The 15282-nt window shown below is 51.1% G+C and overlaps 1 protein-coding gene across 1 annotated transcript in view; it reads right to left on the bottom strand.

The window, feature by feature from the left end:
• The window catches only part of APBB1 (amyloid beta precursor protein binding family B member 1), a 121654-nt gene that overhangs the window by 66289 nt on the left and 40083 nt on the right, over window positions 1-15282 (bottom strand). Inside the window, exons 8-9 of the mRNA XM_063950771.1 lie at window positions 1789-1916; window positions 1071-1185 (exon numbers count right to left, since the gene is read on the bottom strand). Coding sequence (XP_063806841.1) covers window positions 1071-1185; window positions 1789-1916 — 243 coding nt within the window. The remainder of the gene's footprint in view (window positions 1-1070; window positions 1186-1788; window positions 1917-15282) is intronic.

Below are 15282 nucleotides of genomic sequence, written 5' to 3'. Positions count from 1 at the left end.
GGGTGGGGGAGAAGGTAAGATGAGGGGGGGGAGGGGGGACAGGTCAGGTGCGGTGGTGGAGCAGGTAGGATGAGGGGGGAGACAGGTCAGGTGCGGTGGTGGAGCAGGTAAGATGAGGGGGAACAGGTTAGGTGCGGTGGTGGAGCTGGTAAACTGAAGGGGAACAGGTTAGGTGCGGTGGTGGAGCTGGTAAACTGAAGGGGAGACAGGTCAGGTGCGGGGTGGGGGAGAAGGTAAGATGAGGGGGGGGGGGGGGGACAGGTCAGGCGCGGTGGTGGGGCAGGTAAGATGAGGGAGGACAGGTCAGGCGCGGTGGTGGAGCAGGTAAGCTGAGGGGGGACAGGTTAGGTGCGGTGGTGGAGCTGGTAAGCTGAAGGGGAGACAGGTCAGGTGCGGGGTGGGGGAGAAGGTAAGATGAGGGGGGGGGAAGGTCAGGTGCGGTGGTGGAGCAGGTAGGATGAGGGGAGAGACAGGTCAGGTGCGGTGGTGGAGCAGGTAAGATTAGGGGGGACAGGTTCGGTGCGGTGGTGGAGCAGGTAAGCTGAGGGGGAGACAGGTCAGGTGTGGGGGTGGGGGAGAAGGTAAGATTAGGGGGCAATATGTCAGGCATGGGGGTGGGGGATGGGACAGGTCAGGTGCGGGGGATGGGACAGGTCAGGTGCGGGGGGGTGGGAAGGGACAGGTGCGATGGTGGAGAAGGTAAGATGAGGGGGAGACAGGTCAGGCATGGGGGTGGGGGAAGGGACAGGTCTGGTGTGGAGGTGAAGGCAAGATGAGGTGGAGACAGGTCAGGTGCGGGGGTGGGGGAAGGGACAGGTCAGGTGTGGTGGTGGAGAAGGTAAGATGAGGGGGAGCCAGGTCAGGTGCGGGGGTGGGGGGGAAGGGACAGGTCAGGTGTGGTGGTGGAGAAGGTAAGATGAGGGGGAGCCAGGTCAGGTGTGGGGGGAAGGGACAGGTCAGGTGTGGTGGTGGAGAAGGTAAGATGAGGGAAGAGGTAGGGGAGGGGGCAGACCAGGCATCAGGTAACGGTGCGGAGGCGGCAGAGCAATGCACAGAAAATCAGGACGCACCCTGGAGCAGACCCCGTGCAGACCGGTCGCTATAGCCTTGGCTGGCGTCTCACAACGGAACACATGACACTTCAGCAGCTGCGTCAGTTTGTCTCTGGCTACATAAGCAAAGTCCCTGGAATTGGGAAGAGCGGGGGAAGAAGGGGATGAATAAATAATTCCATATGGCGGAGATGACAGGACTTTTATACAACATATAACACATATATGCACCATACCTCTCTCTGCATCCATACGCAGCACAGGGAACAGAGGAGAGAGGGTTAGTGGATGGGCAGAGGCGGTTACATATTCCCTAATTATTCACACGTGAGAATTTCTCTCTGATCCAATAAATCATCTTGTAATATGTAGAATATACACGCTTACATAAATCACATATACACGTATGTATCATGACTGTCAAACAGACGACGTGATTTATTCTCTCTCTGGACAGGCTATAAGGAACTATCCAACACCTGCCGACTCTCAGCGACATTACGCGGCGCAATTATCAGACTCCTCCCCCGTCCCCAGACCACGCCCTCCGATATTACCACTCCCGAGGAGGTGCGACAAGGCGGCTTTAAAGGAGATAAGTGACAGACGGGGCACCCTAGTGACCAGTAGTAACCGCCTCATAAGACTCCATCATAGGTACAGCCCCTCCAGGGCGCGGCCCACAGATCGCCGGTCACACATGCTGAGCTATGTACACAGTACACAAGAGCCTCACCTTCCGTCATCTCTCCCCACACCCCAGACCCGGATGCTGACAATGGGCTGAGAGTGCAGAAGCGTCTGTCCCATAGAGTCATAGAGCTTCAGTGAGTCCTCATCTAAGATCAGCAGCATCTGCTTCTCCTGTGAGACAGAGGACAGCAAGTTATACTGTGTATTTATGTGTATATATATATATATATATATATATATATATATATATATATATATATATATATATATATATATATATATTTCTCTGACGTCCTAGTGGATGCTGGGTACTCCGTAAGGACCATGGGGTATAGACGGGCTCCGCAGGAGACTGGGCACTCTTAAAAGAAAGATTAGGTACTATATCTGGTGTGCCCTGGCTCCTCCCGCTATGCCCCTCCTCCAGACCTCAGGTAGTATCTGTGCCCGGCCAGAGCTGGATGCACCCTAGGGGCTCTCCTGAGCTTCCTAGTAAAGAAAGTATTTGTTAGGTTTTTTATTTTCAGTGAGATCTGCTGGCAACAGACTCACTGCTACGTGGGACTGAGGGGAGAGAAGCGAGCCTACCTGCTTGCAGCTAGCTTGGGCTTCTAAGGCTACTGGACACCATTAGCTCCAGAGGGATCGAACACAGGCCCTGTCCTCGGTCGTCCGGTCCCGGAGCCGCGCCGCCGTCCCCCTTGCAGAGCCAGAAGAACGAAGAGAAGTTGAAAATCGGCGGCTGAAGACTCCGGTCTTCATTAAGGTAGCGCACAGCACTGCAGCTGTGCGCCATTGCTCCCTTAGCACACCACACACTCCGGTCACTGATGGGTGCAGGGCGCTGGGGGGGGCGCCCTGGGCAGCAATTAGATTACCTTACTTGGCGAAAAGCACATAATACAGTCTGATAAACTGTATATGTGCATTAACTCCCGCCATTAAAGTACATAAAAGGACAGAAGCCCGCCGCTGAGGGGACCGGGCCTTCTTCCTCAGCACACCGGCGCCATTTTCTCTTCACAGCTCAGCTGGAAGGAAGCTCCCCAGGCTCTCCCCTGCAGTATCCTGGTACACAAAGGGTAAAAAAGAGAGGTGGGGGCACATAAATTTAGGCGCAAAACTGTATATATATATAAGCTGCTATAGGGGAAAAATCACTCAGTATAGTGTACATCCCTGTATTATATAGCGCTGTGGTGTGTGCTGGCATATTCTCTCTCTGTCTCTCCAAAGGGCCTGGTGGGGGAACTGTCTTCAAATAGAGCATCCCCTGTGTGTGTGGTGTGTCGGTACGCGTGTGTCGACATGTCTGAGGTAAAAGGCTCCTCTAAGGAGGTGATAGAGCGGATATGTGTGTGGGAGGGTGTCTCCGTCGACAACGCCGACACCTGTTTGGATATGTGTAAGTGCTGAGGTAAAATTATTGCACAGAAGGTTAGGGAACAGAAAGGAAATCTACCCTGGTCTGTCCCTATGTCACAGAGTCCTTCAGAGTCTCTCTATGTTCACTATCCAAAATAACAAAGTATCGACACGGAGTTTAACTCCACTGTCGACTACGATAATGCAAAGTTACAGCCAAGAGGGCTAAAAGATATTCAATATATGATTATTGGAATAAAAGATGATTTGCATATCACTGATGACTCATCTGTCCCTGACACAAGGGTACACATGTTAAGGGGAAGAATGCTGAGGTAAATTTCCCTCCACTCATGAGGAAAAAGAGCGGGAATCTCCAGACAAGAGACGGCAGCTTCCCACAAGAGAATTCTCACGCTGTATCCTTTCCCCACTAGGGCCAGGATGTGTTGAGAATCTTCCCCTTGGGTGTCCTGTTTGCACTAGCTATTCTCAGGGATCCTGCAGATAGTGTGCACATTCTAGTATACTACCCAGACCGGCGATTGTGTCGGCATGGGTTTATAGCGCTGTGGCAGCGTGGAAAGGTACCTTATCAGCAGAGATTGAGACCCTGGTATGCATATAAATATTTTAATATGCTGTCTTAAGTGATAGATATATAATTATAAAGCATGCCCAAAGGGACATGAGTATACTGGGTCCTAGAGACAAAAGCTATGTCGATTTCTGCTTGACGTGACCTGTAGAATATACATTGGACAGATGATGCCGACTTAAGAGGCATATGGAAGGCTGAGGATTGTGTGGAGAAAGGTTCTCGGGCCTGGTCTCGACAGCTATAGCTGGTAATTCTGATATTTTGCCTTATATTCCTGCACAGCCTAGGAAAGCACGACATTATTAAATGCAGCTTTTCGAATAAAGAAACAAGAAAGTCTGAGGTGCGTCCTTTCTTGTCAGAGACGGGGGCAGAGGAAAGAAGCTGTACAACACAGCTAGTCCCCAGGAACAGAAGTCCTCCCCGGCCTCTACAAAAATCCACCGCATGTCGCTGGGGCTCCACAGGCGGAGCTAGGCCCGGTGGGGACACGCCTTCGTAAGTTCAGCCACAAGTGGGTTCACTCCCTGTTAGATCCCTGGGCAATAGAAATTGTATCGCAGGGATACAGGCTGGACTGTGAGAAGATGCCCCCTCACCGAGGACCCGGCGGGCTTCCCCCCAAGAGAGGGAGCCAGTGTTAACTGCAATTCGTAAATTGTATCTTGAACAGGTGGTGGTCAAGGATCCCCTCCTTCAACAAGAGGGTGTTATTATTCGACCATGTTATAATCCCGAAACCAGACGGTTCGGTTAGACCCATATTGTATTAAAATCCCTGAACATATACCTGAAAAGGTTCAGGTTCAAGATGGAATCGCTAAGAGCGGTCATTGCAAGCCTGAAATGAATCGGGACATAAGGGATGCATACCTTCGTGTCCCCATTTATCCACCTCATCAGGCGTACCTCAGAATTGCGGTACGGGATTGTCATTACCAATTTCACCAAGGTAATGGCGGATATGATGGTGTTCCTGCGGAAGCAAAGTGTCACTATTATCACATACTTGGATGATCTCCTCATAAAAGCGAGATCAAGAGAGAAGTTGCTGGACAGCGTATCACCTTCTCTGGAAGTGAAACGGCAACACGACTGGATTCTATATATTCCGAAGTCGCAGTTGGTTCCTACAGCTCATCTGCCTCGCCTAGGCATGATCCTAGACACAGACCAGAAGAGGGTTTATCTCCCGATAGAGAGAGCTCAGGAGCTCATGACACTGGTCAGGAATCCATTGAAAACCAAAACAGGTGTCAGTGCATCACTGCACTCGAGTCCTGGGAAGGATGATGGCATCATACGAGGCCATCCCCTTCGGCTGGTTCCATGCAAGGACAATGGAACTTACTGGACAAGTGGTCCGGATCACATCTTCAGATGCATCGGTTAATCACCCTATCCCCCAGGGCCAGGGTGTCTCTCCTGTGGTGGCTGCGGAGTGCTCACCTTCTCGAGGGCCGCAGATTCGGCATTCAGGACTGGGTCCTGGTGACCACGGATGCAAGCCTCCGAGGGTGGGGGGCAGTTACACAGGGAAGAAAATTCCAAGGTTTGTGGTCAAGCCAACAGACTTGCCTTCACATCAATATCCTGGAACTAAGGGCCATATACAACGCCCTAAGTCAAGCGGAGTTCCTGCTTCGCGACCAACCGGTTCTGATCCAGTCAGATTGCAGGGACTCATATAAACCGCCAGGGCGGCACAAGGAGCAGGGTGGCGAGGGTAGAAGCCACCAGAATTCTTCGCTGGGCGGAGAATCAAGTAAGCGCACTGTCAGCAGTATTCATTCCGGGAGTGGACACAACCTCCACCCGGGAAAGTGGTGACTTCATCAGAAAGTCTTCACGCAGTTTTGCAAATTGATGGAAACTGCCTCAGGTGGACTACATGGCGTCCCACCTCAATAAAAAGATAAAAAAGGTTTTACGCTGGGTCAAGGGACTCTCAGGCGATAGCTGTGGTCGCACTAGTAACACCGTGGGTGTTCCAGTCGGTCTATATATTCCCTCCTCTTCCTCTCAGACCCAAGGGCTGAGAATTGTAATAAACGGAGGAGTGTGAACAATATTCTTTGCTCCAGATTGGCCAAGAAGGACTCGGTACCCGGAACTGCAAGAAATGCTCTCAGAGGACCCATGGCCTCTGCCTCTCAGTCAGGACATGTTGCAACAGGGACCCTGTCTGATCCAAGACTTACCGCGGCTGCGTTGGACGGCATGGCGGTTGAACGCCGGATCCTAGCGGAAAAGGGCATTCCGGATGCAGTTATTCCTACGCTGATAAAGGCTAGGAAAGACGTGACAGCAAGACTTTTTCACTGTATATGGCGAAAATAGGTTGCTTGGTGTGTGGCCGGGAAGGCCCTACAGAGGAATTCCAGGGGGGTCGATTCCTGCACTTCCTACAGTCAGGAGTGACTATGGGCCTAAAATTAGGATCCATAAAGGCCAAGATTTCGGCCCTATCCCTTTTTCTCTCAAAAAGAACAGGCTTCACTGCCTGAAGTTCGGACGTTGTTACAGGGGTGCTGCATATTCAGCCCCTTTTGTGCCTCCAGTGGCACCTTGGGATCTTAACGTGTGTTGGATTCCTAAAATCCCACTGGTTTCAGCCACTTAAGACCGTGGAGCTAAAATATCTCACGTGGAAAGTGGTCATGCTTTTGGCCTTAGCTTGGACTAGGCGTGTGTCAGAATTGGCGGCTTTGTCATGTAAAAGCCCATATCTGATCTTCCATATGGAAAGGGCAGAATGGAGGACTCGTCCCCAATTTCTCCCTAAGGTGGTGTCATCGTTTCATTTGAACCTACCTATTGTGGTGCCTGCGGCTACTAGTGACTTGGAGGATTCCAAGTTGCTGGACGTAGTCCGGGCACTGAAACTTTATGTTTCCAGGACGGCTAGAGTCAGAAAAACTGACTCGCTATTTATCCTGCATGCACCCAACAAGCTGGGTGCTCCTGCTTCAAAGCAGACTATTGCTCGCTGGATCTGTAGCACGATTCAGCTTGCACATTCTGCGGCTGGACTGCCGCATCCTAAATCAGTAAAAGCCCATTCCACAAGGAAGGTGGGCTCTTCTTGAGCGGCTGCCAGAGGGGTCTCGGCTTTACAACTTTGCCGAGCTGCTACTTGGTCGGGTTCAAACACTTTTGCAAAATTCTACAAGTTTGATACCCTGGCTGAGGAGGACCTTGAGTTTGCTCATTCGGTGCTGCAGAGTCATCCGCACTCTCCCGCCCGTTTGGGAGCTTTGGTATAATCCCCATGGTCCTTACGGAGTACCCAGCATCCACTAGGACGTCAGAGAAAATAAGATTTTACTCACCGGTAAATCTATTTCTCGTAGTCCGTAGTGGATGCTGGGGACTCCGTAAGGACCATGGGGAATAGACGGGCTCCGCAGGAGACTGGGCACTCTATAAGAAAGATTTGGTACTATCTGGTGTGCACTGGCTCCTCCCTCTATGCCCCTCCTCCAGACCTCAGTTAGGATACTGTGCCCGGAAGAGCTGACACAAGAAGGAAGGATTTTGAATCCCGGGTAAGACTCATACCAGCCACACCAATCACACCGTATAACTCGTGATACTATACCCAGTTAACAGTATGAAATATAACAGAGCCTCTCAACAGATGGCTCAACAATAACCCTTTAGTTAGGCAATAACTATATACAAGTAATGCAGACAATCCGCACTTGGGATGGGCGCCCAGCATCCACTACGGACTACGAGAAATAGATTTACCGGTGAGTAAAATCTTATTTTCTCTGACGTCCTAGTGGATGCTGGGGACTCCGTAAGGACCATGGGAATTATACCAAAGTTCCCAAACGGGCGGGAGAGTGCGGATGACTCTGCAGCACCGAATGAGAGAACTCAAGGTCCTCCTCAGCCAGGGTATCAAATTTGTAGAATTTAGCAAACGTGTTTGCCCCTGACCAAGTTGCAGCTCGGCAAAGTTGTAAAGCCGAGACCCCTCGGGCAGCCGCCCAAGATGAGCCCACTTTCCTCGTGGAATGGGCTTTCACTGATTTAGGATGCGGCAATCCAGCCGCAGAATGCGCCAGCTGAATTGTGCTACAAATCCAGCGAGCAATAGTCTGCTTAGAAGCAGGAGCACCTATCTTGTTGGGTGCATACAGGACAAAAAGCGAGTCAGTCTTCCTGACTCCAGCCGTCCTGGAAACAAAGTTTCAAGGCCCTGACTACATCCAGTAACTTGGAATCCTCCAAGTCCCTAGTAGCCGCAGGCACCACAATAGGTTGGTTCAAGTGAAAAGCAGATACCACCTTAGGGAGAAACTGGGGACGAGTCCTCAATTCTGCCCTATCCATATGGAAAATCAGATAAGGGCTTTTACAAGACAAAGCCGCCAATTCTGACACACGCCTGGCCGAAGCCAAGGCCAATAACATGACCACTTTCCACGTGAGATATTTCAGATCCACAGTTTTAAGTGGTTCAAACCAATGTGATTTTAGGAAACTCAACACCACATTGAGATCCCAAGGTGCCACGGGAGGCACAAAAGGGGGCTAAATATGAAGCACTCCCTTTACAAAAGTCTGAACTTCAGGCAGTGAAGCCAGTTCTTTCTGGAAGAAAATCGACAGGGCCGAAATCTGGACCTTAATGGAACCCAATTTTAGGCCCATAGTCACTCCCGACTGTAGGAAGTGCAGAAACCGACCCAGCTGAAATTCCTCTGTTGGGGCCTTCCTGGCCTCACACCACGCAACGTATTTTCGCCAAATACGGTGATAATGGTTCGCGGTTACTTCTTTCCTGGCTTTTATCAGCGTAGGAATGACTTCCTCCGGAATGCCCTTTTCCTTTAGGATCCGGAATTCAACCGCCATGCCGTCAAACGCAGCCGCGGTAAGTCTTGGAACAGACAGGGCCCCTGCTGTAGCAGATCCTGTCTGAGCGGTAGAGGCCATGGGTCCTCTGATATCATTTCTTGAAGTTCTGGGTACCAAGCCCTTCTTGGCCAATCCGGAACCACGAGTATCGTTCTTACTCCTCGCCTTCTTATTATTCTCAGTACCTTTGGTATGAGAGGCAGAGGAGGGAACACATAAACCGACTGGTACACCCACGGTGTCACTAGAGCGTCCACAGCTATCGCCTGAGGGTCCCTTGACCTGGCGCAATATCTCTTTAGCTTTTTGTTGAGGCGGGACGCCATCATGTCCACCTGTGGCCTTTCCCAACGGTTTACCAACAGTAGGAAGACTTCTGGATGAAGTCCCCACTCTCCCGGGTGTAGGTCGTGTCTGCTGAGAAAGTCTGCTTCCCAGTTGTCCACTCCCGGAATGAACACTGCTGACAGTGCTAAGATGTGATTTTCCGCCCATCGGAGAATCCTTGTGGCTTCTGCCATCGCCATCCTGCTTCTTGTGCCGCCCTGTCGGTTCACATGGGCGACTGCCGTGATGTTGTCTGACTGGATCAGTACCGGCTGGTTTTGAAGCAGGGGTTTTGCCTGACTTAGGGCATTGTAAATGGCCCTCAGTTCCAGAATATTTATGTGTAGGGAAGTCTCCTGACTTGACCATAGTCCTTGGAAGTTTCTTCCCTGTGTGACTGCTCCCCAGCCTCGAAGGCTGGCATCCGTGGTCACCAGGACCCAGTCCTGTATGCCGAAACTGCGGCCCTCTAGAAGATGAGCACTCTGCAGCCACCACAGTAGAGACACCCTGGTCCTTGGAGACAGGGTTATCTGTTGATGCATCAGAAGATGCGATCCCGACCACTTGTCCAAGAGGTCCCACTGGAAGGTCCTCGCATGGAACCTGCCGAATGGAATTGCTTCGTATGAAGCCACCATTTTTCCCAGGACTCGTGTGCAGTGATGCACCGATACCCGTTTCGGTTTTAGGAGGTCTCTGACTAGAGATGACAGCTCCTTGGCTTTCTCCTGCGGGAGAAACACTTTTTTCAGTTCTGTGTCCAAAATCATCCCCAGGAACAGTAAGTGAGTGGAAGGAACCAGTTGTGACTTTGGAATGTTTAGAATCCAGCCATGCTGTTGTAGCACTTCCCGAGATAGTGCTACTCCGACCAGTAACTGCTCCCTGGACCTCGCCTTTATTAGGAGATCGTCCAAGTACGGGATAATCAAAACTCCCATTTTTCGAAGGAGTATCATCATTTCTGCCATTACTTTGGTAAACACCCTCGGTGCCGTGGACAGTCCAAACGGTAGTGTCTGGAATTGGTAATGGCAGTCCTGTACCACAAATCTGAGGTACTCCTGGTGAGGAAGGTAAATGGGGACATGCAGGTAAGCATCCTTGATGTCCAGTGATACCATGTAATCTCCCTCGTGCAGGCTTGCAATAACCGCCCTGAGCGATTCCATCTTGAACTTGAATTTTGTTATGTAAGTGTTCAAGGATTTCAAATTTAAAATGGGTCTCACCGAACCGTCTGGTTTCGGTACCACAAACAGTGTGGAATAGTAGCCCCGGCCTTGTTGAAGTAGGGGTACCTTGACTATCACCTGCTGGGAATACAGCTTGTGAATGGCCTCTAGCACAGCCTCCCTGCCCGAGGGAGTCGTCGGTAAGGCCGATTTGAGGAAACGGCGGGGGGGAGGCGCCTCGAATTCCAGCTTGAACCCCTGAGATACTACTTGAAGGATCCAGGGGTCCACCCGTGAGCGAGCCCACTGATCGCTGAAATTCTTGAGGCGGCCCCCCACCGTACGTGGCTCCGCCTGTGGAGCCCCACCGTCATGCGGCGGATTTGGAAGAAGCGGGGGAGGACTTTTGGTCCTGGGAACCTGCTGTGTGTTGCAGCTTTTTCCCCCTTCCTCTGCCTCTAGACAGAAAGGACCCGCCTTTTCCCCGCCTGTTTTTCTGGGGTCGAAAGGACTGTACTTGGTAATACGGTGCTTTCTTAGGCTGTGAGGGGACATGGGGCAAAAATGCAGACATCCCAGCTGTTGCTGTGGAAACAAGGTCTGAGAGACCGTCCCCGAATAACTCCTCACCCTTATAAGGCAAAACTTCCATGTGCCTTTTAGAATCTGCATCTCCTGTCCACTGCCGAGTCCATAAGCCTCTCCTAGCAGAAATGGACAATGCACTTATTCTAGATGCCAGCCGGCAGATCTCCCTCTGTGCATCTCTCATGTATAAGACTGAGTCTTTTATATGCTCTATGGTTAGCAATATAGTGTCTCTGTCTAGGGTGTCAATATTTTCCGACAGGGAATCTGACCAAGCAGCAGCAGCACTGCACATCCAGGCTGAAGCAATAGCTGATCTCAGTATAACACCAGTGTGTGTGTATATAGATTTTAGGATAGCCTCCTGCTTTCTATCAGCAGGTTCCTTTAGGGCGGCCGTATCCGGAGACGGTAGTGCCACCTTTTTAGACAAACGTGTGAGCGCTTTATCCACCCTAGGGGGAGTTTCCCAACCTGACCTATCCTCTGGCGAGAAAGGGAATGCCATTAGTAATTTTTTTGAAATCACCAATTTTTTTTATCAGGGAAAGCCCACGCTTCTTCACACACATCATTCAATTCCTCAGATGGGGGAAAAACTACTGGTAGTTTTTTCTCCCCAAACATAATACCCTTTTTAGAGGTACCTGGGTTTATATCAGAAAGGTGTAATACCTCTTTCATTGCCTCAATCATGCCACAAATGGCCCTAGTGGACATTAAATTTGACTCATCGTCGTCGACACTTCATCAGTATCCGTGTCGACATCTGTGTCTGCCATCTGAGGTAGTGGTCGTTTCAGGGCCCCTGACGGCCTTTGAATCGTCTGGGCAGGCACGAGCTGAGAAGCCGGCTGTCCCGCATTTGGCATGTCGTCAAATTTTTTATGTAAGGAGTCGACACTTGCACGTAATTCCTTCCATAAGTCCATCCACTCAGGTGTCTGCCCCGCAGGGGGTGACAACACATTTATAGGCATCTGCTCCGCCTCCACATAAGTCTCCTCATCAAACATGTCGACACAGCCGTACCGACACACCGCACACACACAGGGAATGCTCTTAAAGGAGACAAGACCCCACAAAAGCCCTTTGGGGAGACAGAGAGAGAGTATGCCAGCACACACCAGAGCGCTATAATAATACAGGGACTAACTGAATTATGACCCTTTATAGCTGCTTATTGTATTAAACTGCGCCCAAATTTAGCGCCCCCCTCTCTTTTTTACCCTTTCTGTGGTGTAGACTGCAGGGGAGAGTCAGGGAGCTTCCTTCCAGCGGAACTGTGAGGGAATAATGGCGCCAGTGTGCTGAGGGAGATGGCTCTGCCCCTTTTTCGGCTGACTTTTCTCCCGCTTTTTTCTGTATTCTGGCAGGGGTAATTACCACATATATAGCCTCTGGGGCTATATATTGTGGTTATTTTGCCAGCCAAGGTGATATTATTGCTGCTCAGGGCGCCCCCCCCCCAGCGCCCTGCACCCTCAGTGACCGGAGTGTGAAGTGTGTGAGAGGAGCAATGGCGCACAGCTGCAGTGCTGTGCGCTACCTTGGTGAAGACTGAAGTCTTCTGCCGCCGATTTTCCGGACCATCTTCATGCTTCTGGCTCTGTAAGGGGGACGGCGGCGCGGCTCCGGGAACGAACACCAAGGACGGGTCCTGCGGTCGATCCCTCTGGAGCTAATGGTGTCCAGTAGCCTAAGAAGCCCAAGCTAGCTGCAAGCAGGTAGGTTCGCTTCTTCTCCCCTTAGTCCCTCGCTGCAGTGAGCCTGTTGCCAGCAGGTCTCACTGTAAAATAAAAAACCTAATTTAAACTTTCTTTCTAGAAGCTCAGGAGAGCTCCTAGTGTGCAACCAGCTCGGGCCGGGCACAGAAATCTAACTGAGGTCTGGAGGAGGGGCATAGAGGGAGGAGCCAGTGCACACCAGATAGTACCAAATCTTTCTTATAGAGTGCCCAGTCTCCTGCGGAGCCCGTCTATTCCCCATGGTCCTTACGGAGTCCCCGGCATCCACTAGGACGTCAGAGAAAATAAGAATTTACTCACCGGTAATTCTATTTCTCATAGTCCGTAGTGGATGCTGGGAGCCCGTCCCAAGTGCGGACTCTCTGCAATACATGTATATAGTTATTGTTTAACTAAAGGGTTATTGTTATGAGCCATCTGTTGAGAGAGGCTCAGTTGTTGTTCATACTGTTAACTGGGTATAGTTATCACGAGTTATACGGTGTGATTGGTGTGGCTGGTATGAGTCTTACCCTGGATTCCAAATCCTATCCTAGTAGTGTCAGCTCTTCCGGGCACAGTATCCTAACTGAGGTCTGGAGGAAGGGCATAGAGGGAGGAGCCAGTGCACACCAGATATAGTACCTAATCTTTCTTTTAAGAGTGCCCAGTCTCCTGCGGAGCCCGTCTATACCCCATGGTCCTTACGGAGTACCCAGCATCCACTACGGACTACGAGAAATAGAATTACCGGTGAGTAAATTCTTATTATATATATATTAAAGGCAAAAAAGGAGATTGACTTATCGCAAAATCTCTTAAACCACAAGGCCTACAATCTTGAAACTTGGCAGGTATCTTCTCCTTAGGTCCCAGGTGCTTGCTAAGAACTGGTTTTCTAATGTCACTGTCCATCCACGAAAATTGCCAAAAGTGTGTGTGTGTGTGTGTGTGTGTGTGTGTGTGTGTGTGTGTGTGTGTGTGTGTGTGTGTGTTGGTACAGATAAGACTTACAATCTGGAACAAACACTGTGGGGGTAACACACCCCTATCATCCCTAGGGGTGGGACAGCAGCACAGAGTATATCAGGAGATGAGTGATGTGTCAGTGAGGACAGGGCTGCATGTGACAGGGGCAGTGATATGATGTGAGGAGGGGAATGGAGGCAGCAGGAAGTCACAGACTGAGAGTTATATAGTGGGAAGAGTAGGGTCCCCAGCAGCACAGAGTATATCAGGAGATGAGTGATGTGTCAGTGAGGACAGGGCTGCATGTGACAGGGGTAGTGACAATGATGTGAGGAGGGGAATGGAGGCAGCAGGAAGCCACAGACTGAGAGTTATATAGTGGGAGGAGCAGGGTACCCAGCAGCACAGAGTATACCAGTAGATGAGTGATGCGTCAGTGAGGACAGTGCTGCATGTGACAGGGACAGTGACATGATGTGAGGAGGGGAATGGAGGCAGCAGGAAGCCACAGACTGAGAGTTATATAGTGGGAGGAGCAGGGTCCCCAGCAGCACAGAGTATATCAGGAGATGAGTGATGTGTCAGTGAGGACAGGGCTGCATGTGACAGGGGCAGTGACATGATGTGAGGAGGGGAATGGAGGCAGCAGGAAGCCACAGACAGAGTTATATAGTGGGAGGAGCAGGGTCCCCAGCAGCACAGAGTATATCAGGAGATGAGTGATGTGTCAGTGAGGACAGGGCTGCATGTGACAGGGGCAGTGACATGATGTGAGGAGGGGAATGGAGGCAGCAGGAAGTCACAGACTGAGAGTTATATAGTGGGAGGAGCAGGGTCCCCAGCAGCACAGAGTATATCAGGAGATGAGTGATGTGTCAGTGAGGACAGGGCTGCATGTGACAGGGGCAGTGACATGATGTGAGGAGGGGAATGGAGGCAGCAGGAAGCCAGACTGAGAGTTATATAGTGGGAGGAGCAGGGTCCCCAGCAGCACAGAGTATATCAGGAGATGAGTGATGTGTCAGTGAGGACAGGGCTGCATGTGACATGGGCAGTGACATGATGTGAGGAGGGGAATGGAGGCAGCAGGAAGCCACAGACTGAGAGTTATATAGTGGGAGGAGCAGGGTACCCAGCAGCACAGAGTATATCAGGAGATGAGTGATGTGTCAGTGAGGACAGGGCTGCATGTGACAGGGGCAGTGACATGATGTGAGGAGGGGAATGGAGGCAGCAGGAAGCCACAGACTGAGAGTTATATAGTGGGAGGAGCAGGGTCCCCAGCAGCACAGAGTATATCAGGAGATGAGTGATGTGTCAGTGAGGACAGGGCTGCATGTGACAGGGGCAGTGACATGATGTGAGGAGGGGAATGGAGGCAGCAGGAAGCCACAGACTGAGAGTTATATAGTGGGAGGAGCAGGGTACCCAGCAGCACAGAGTATACCAGGAGATGAGTGATGTGTCAGTGAGGACAGTGCTGCATGTGACAGGGACAGTGACATGATGTGAGGAGGGGAATGGAGGCAGCAGGAAGCCACAGACTGAGAGTTATATAGTGGGAGGAGCAGGGTCCCCAGCAGCACAGAGTATATCAGGAGATAAGGGATGTGTCAGTGAGGACAGGGCTGCATGTGACAGGGGCAGTGACATGATGTGAGGAGGGGAATGGAGGCAGCAGGAAGCCACACACAGAGTTATATAGTGGGAGGAGCAGGGTCCCCAGCAGCACAGAGTATATCAGGAGATAAGGGATGTGTCAGTGAGGACAGGGCTGCATGTGACAGGGACAGTGACATGATGTGAGGAGGGGAATGGAGGCAGCAGGAAGTCACAGACTGAGAGTTATATAGTGGGAGGAGCAGGGTCCCCAGCAGCACAGAGTATATCAGGAGATGAGTGGTGTGTCA

The sequence above is a fragment of the Pseudophryne corroboree genome, chromosome 2, assembly GCF_028390025.1.
Source record: "Pseudophryne corroboree isolate aPseCor3 chromosome 2, aPseCor3.hap2, whole genome shotgun sequence".
NCBI lineage: Eukaryota > Metazoa > Chordata > Amphibia > Anura > Myobatrachidae > Pseudophryne > Pseudophryne corroboree.
This window is presented reverse-complemented; position numbering and strand designations above follow the sequence as displayed.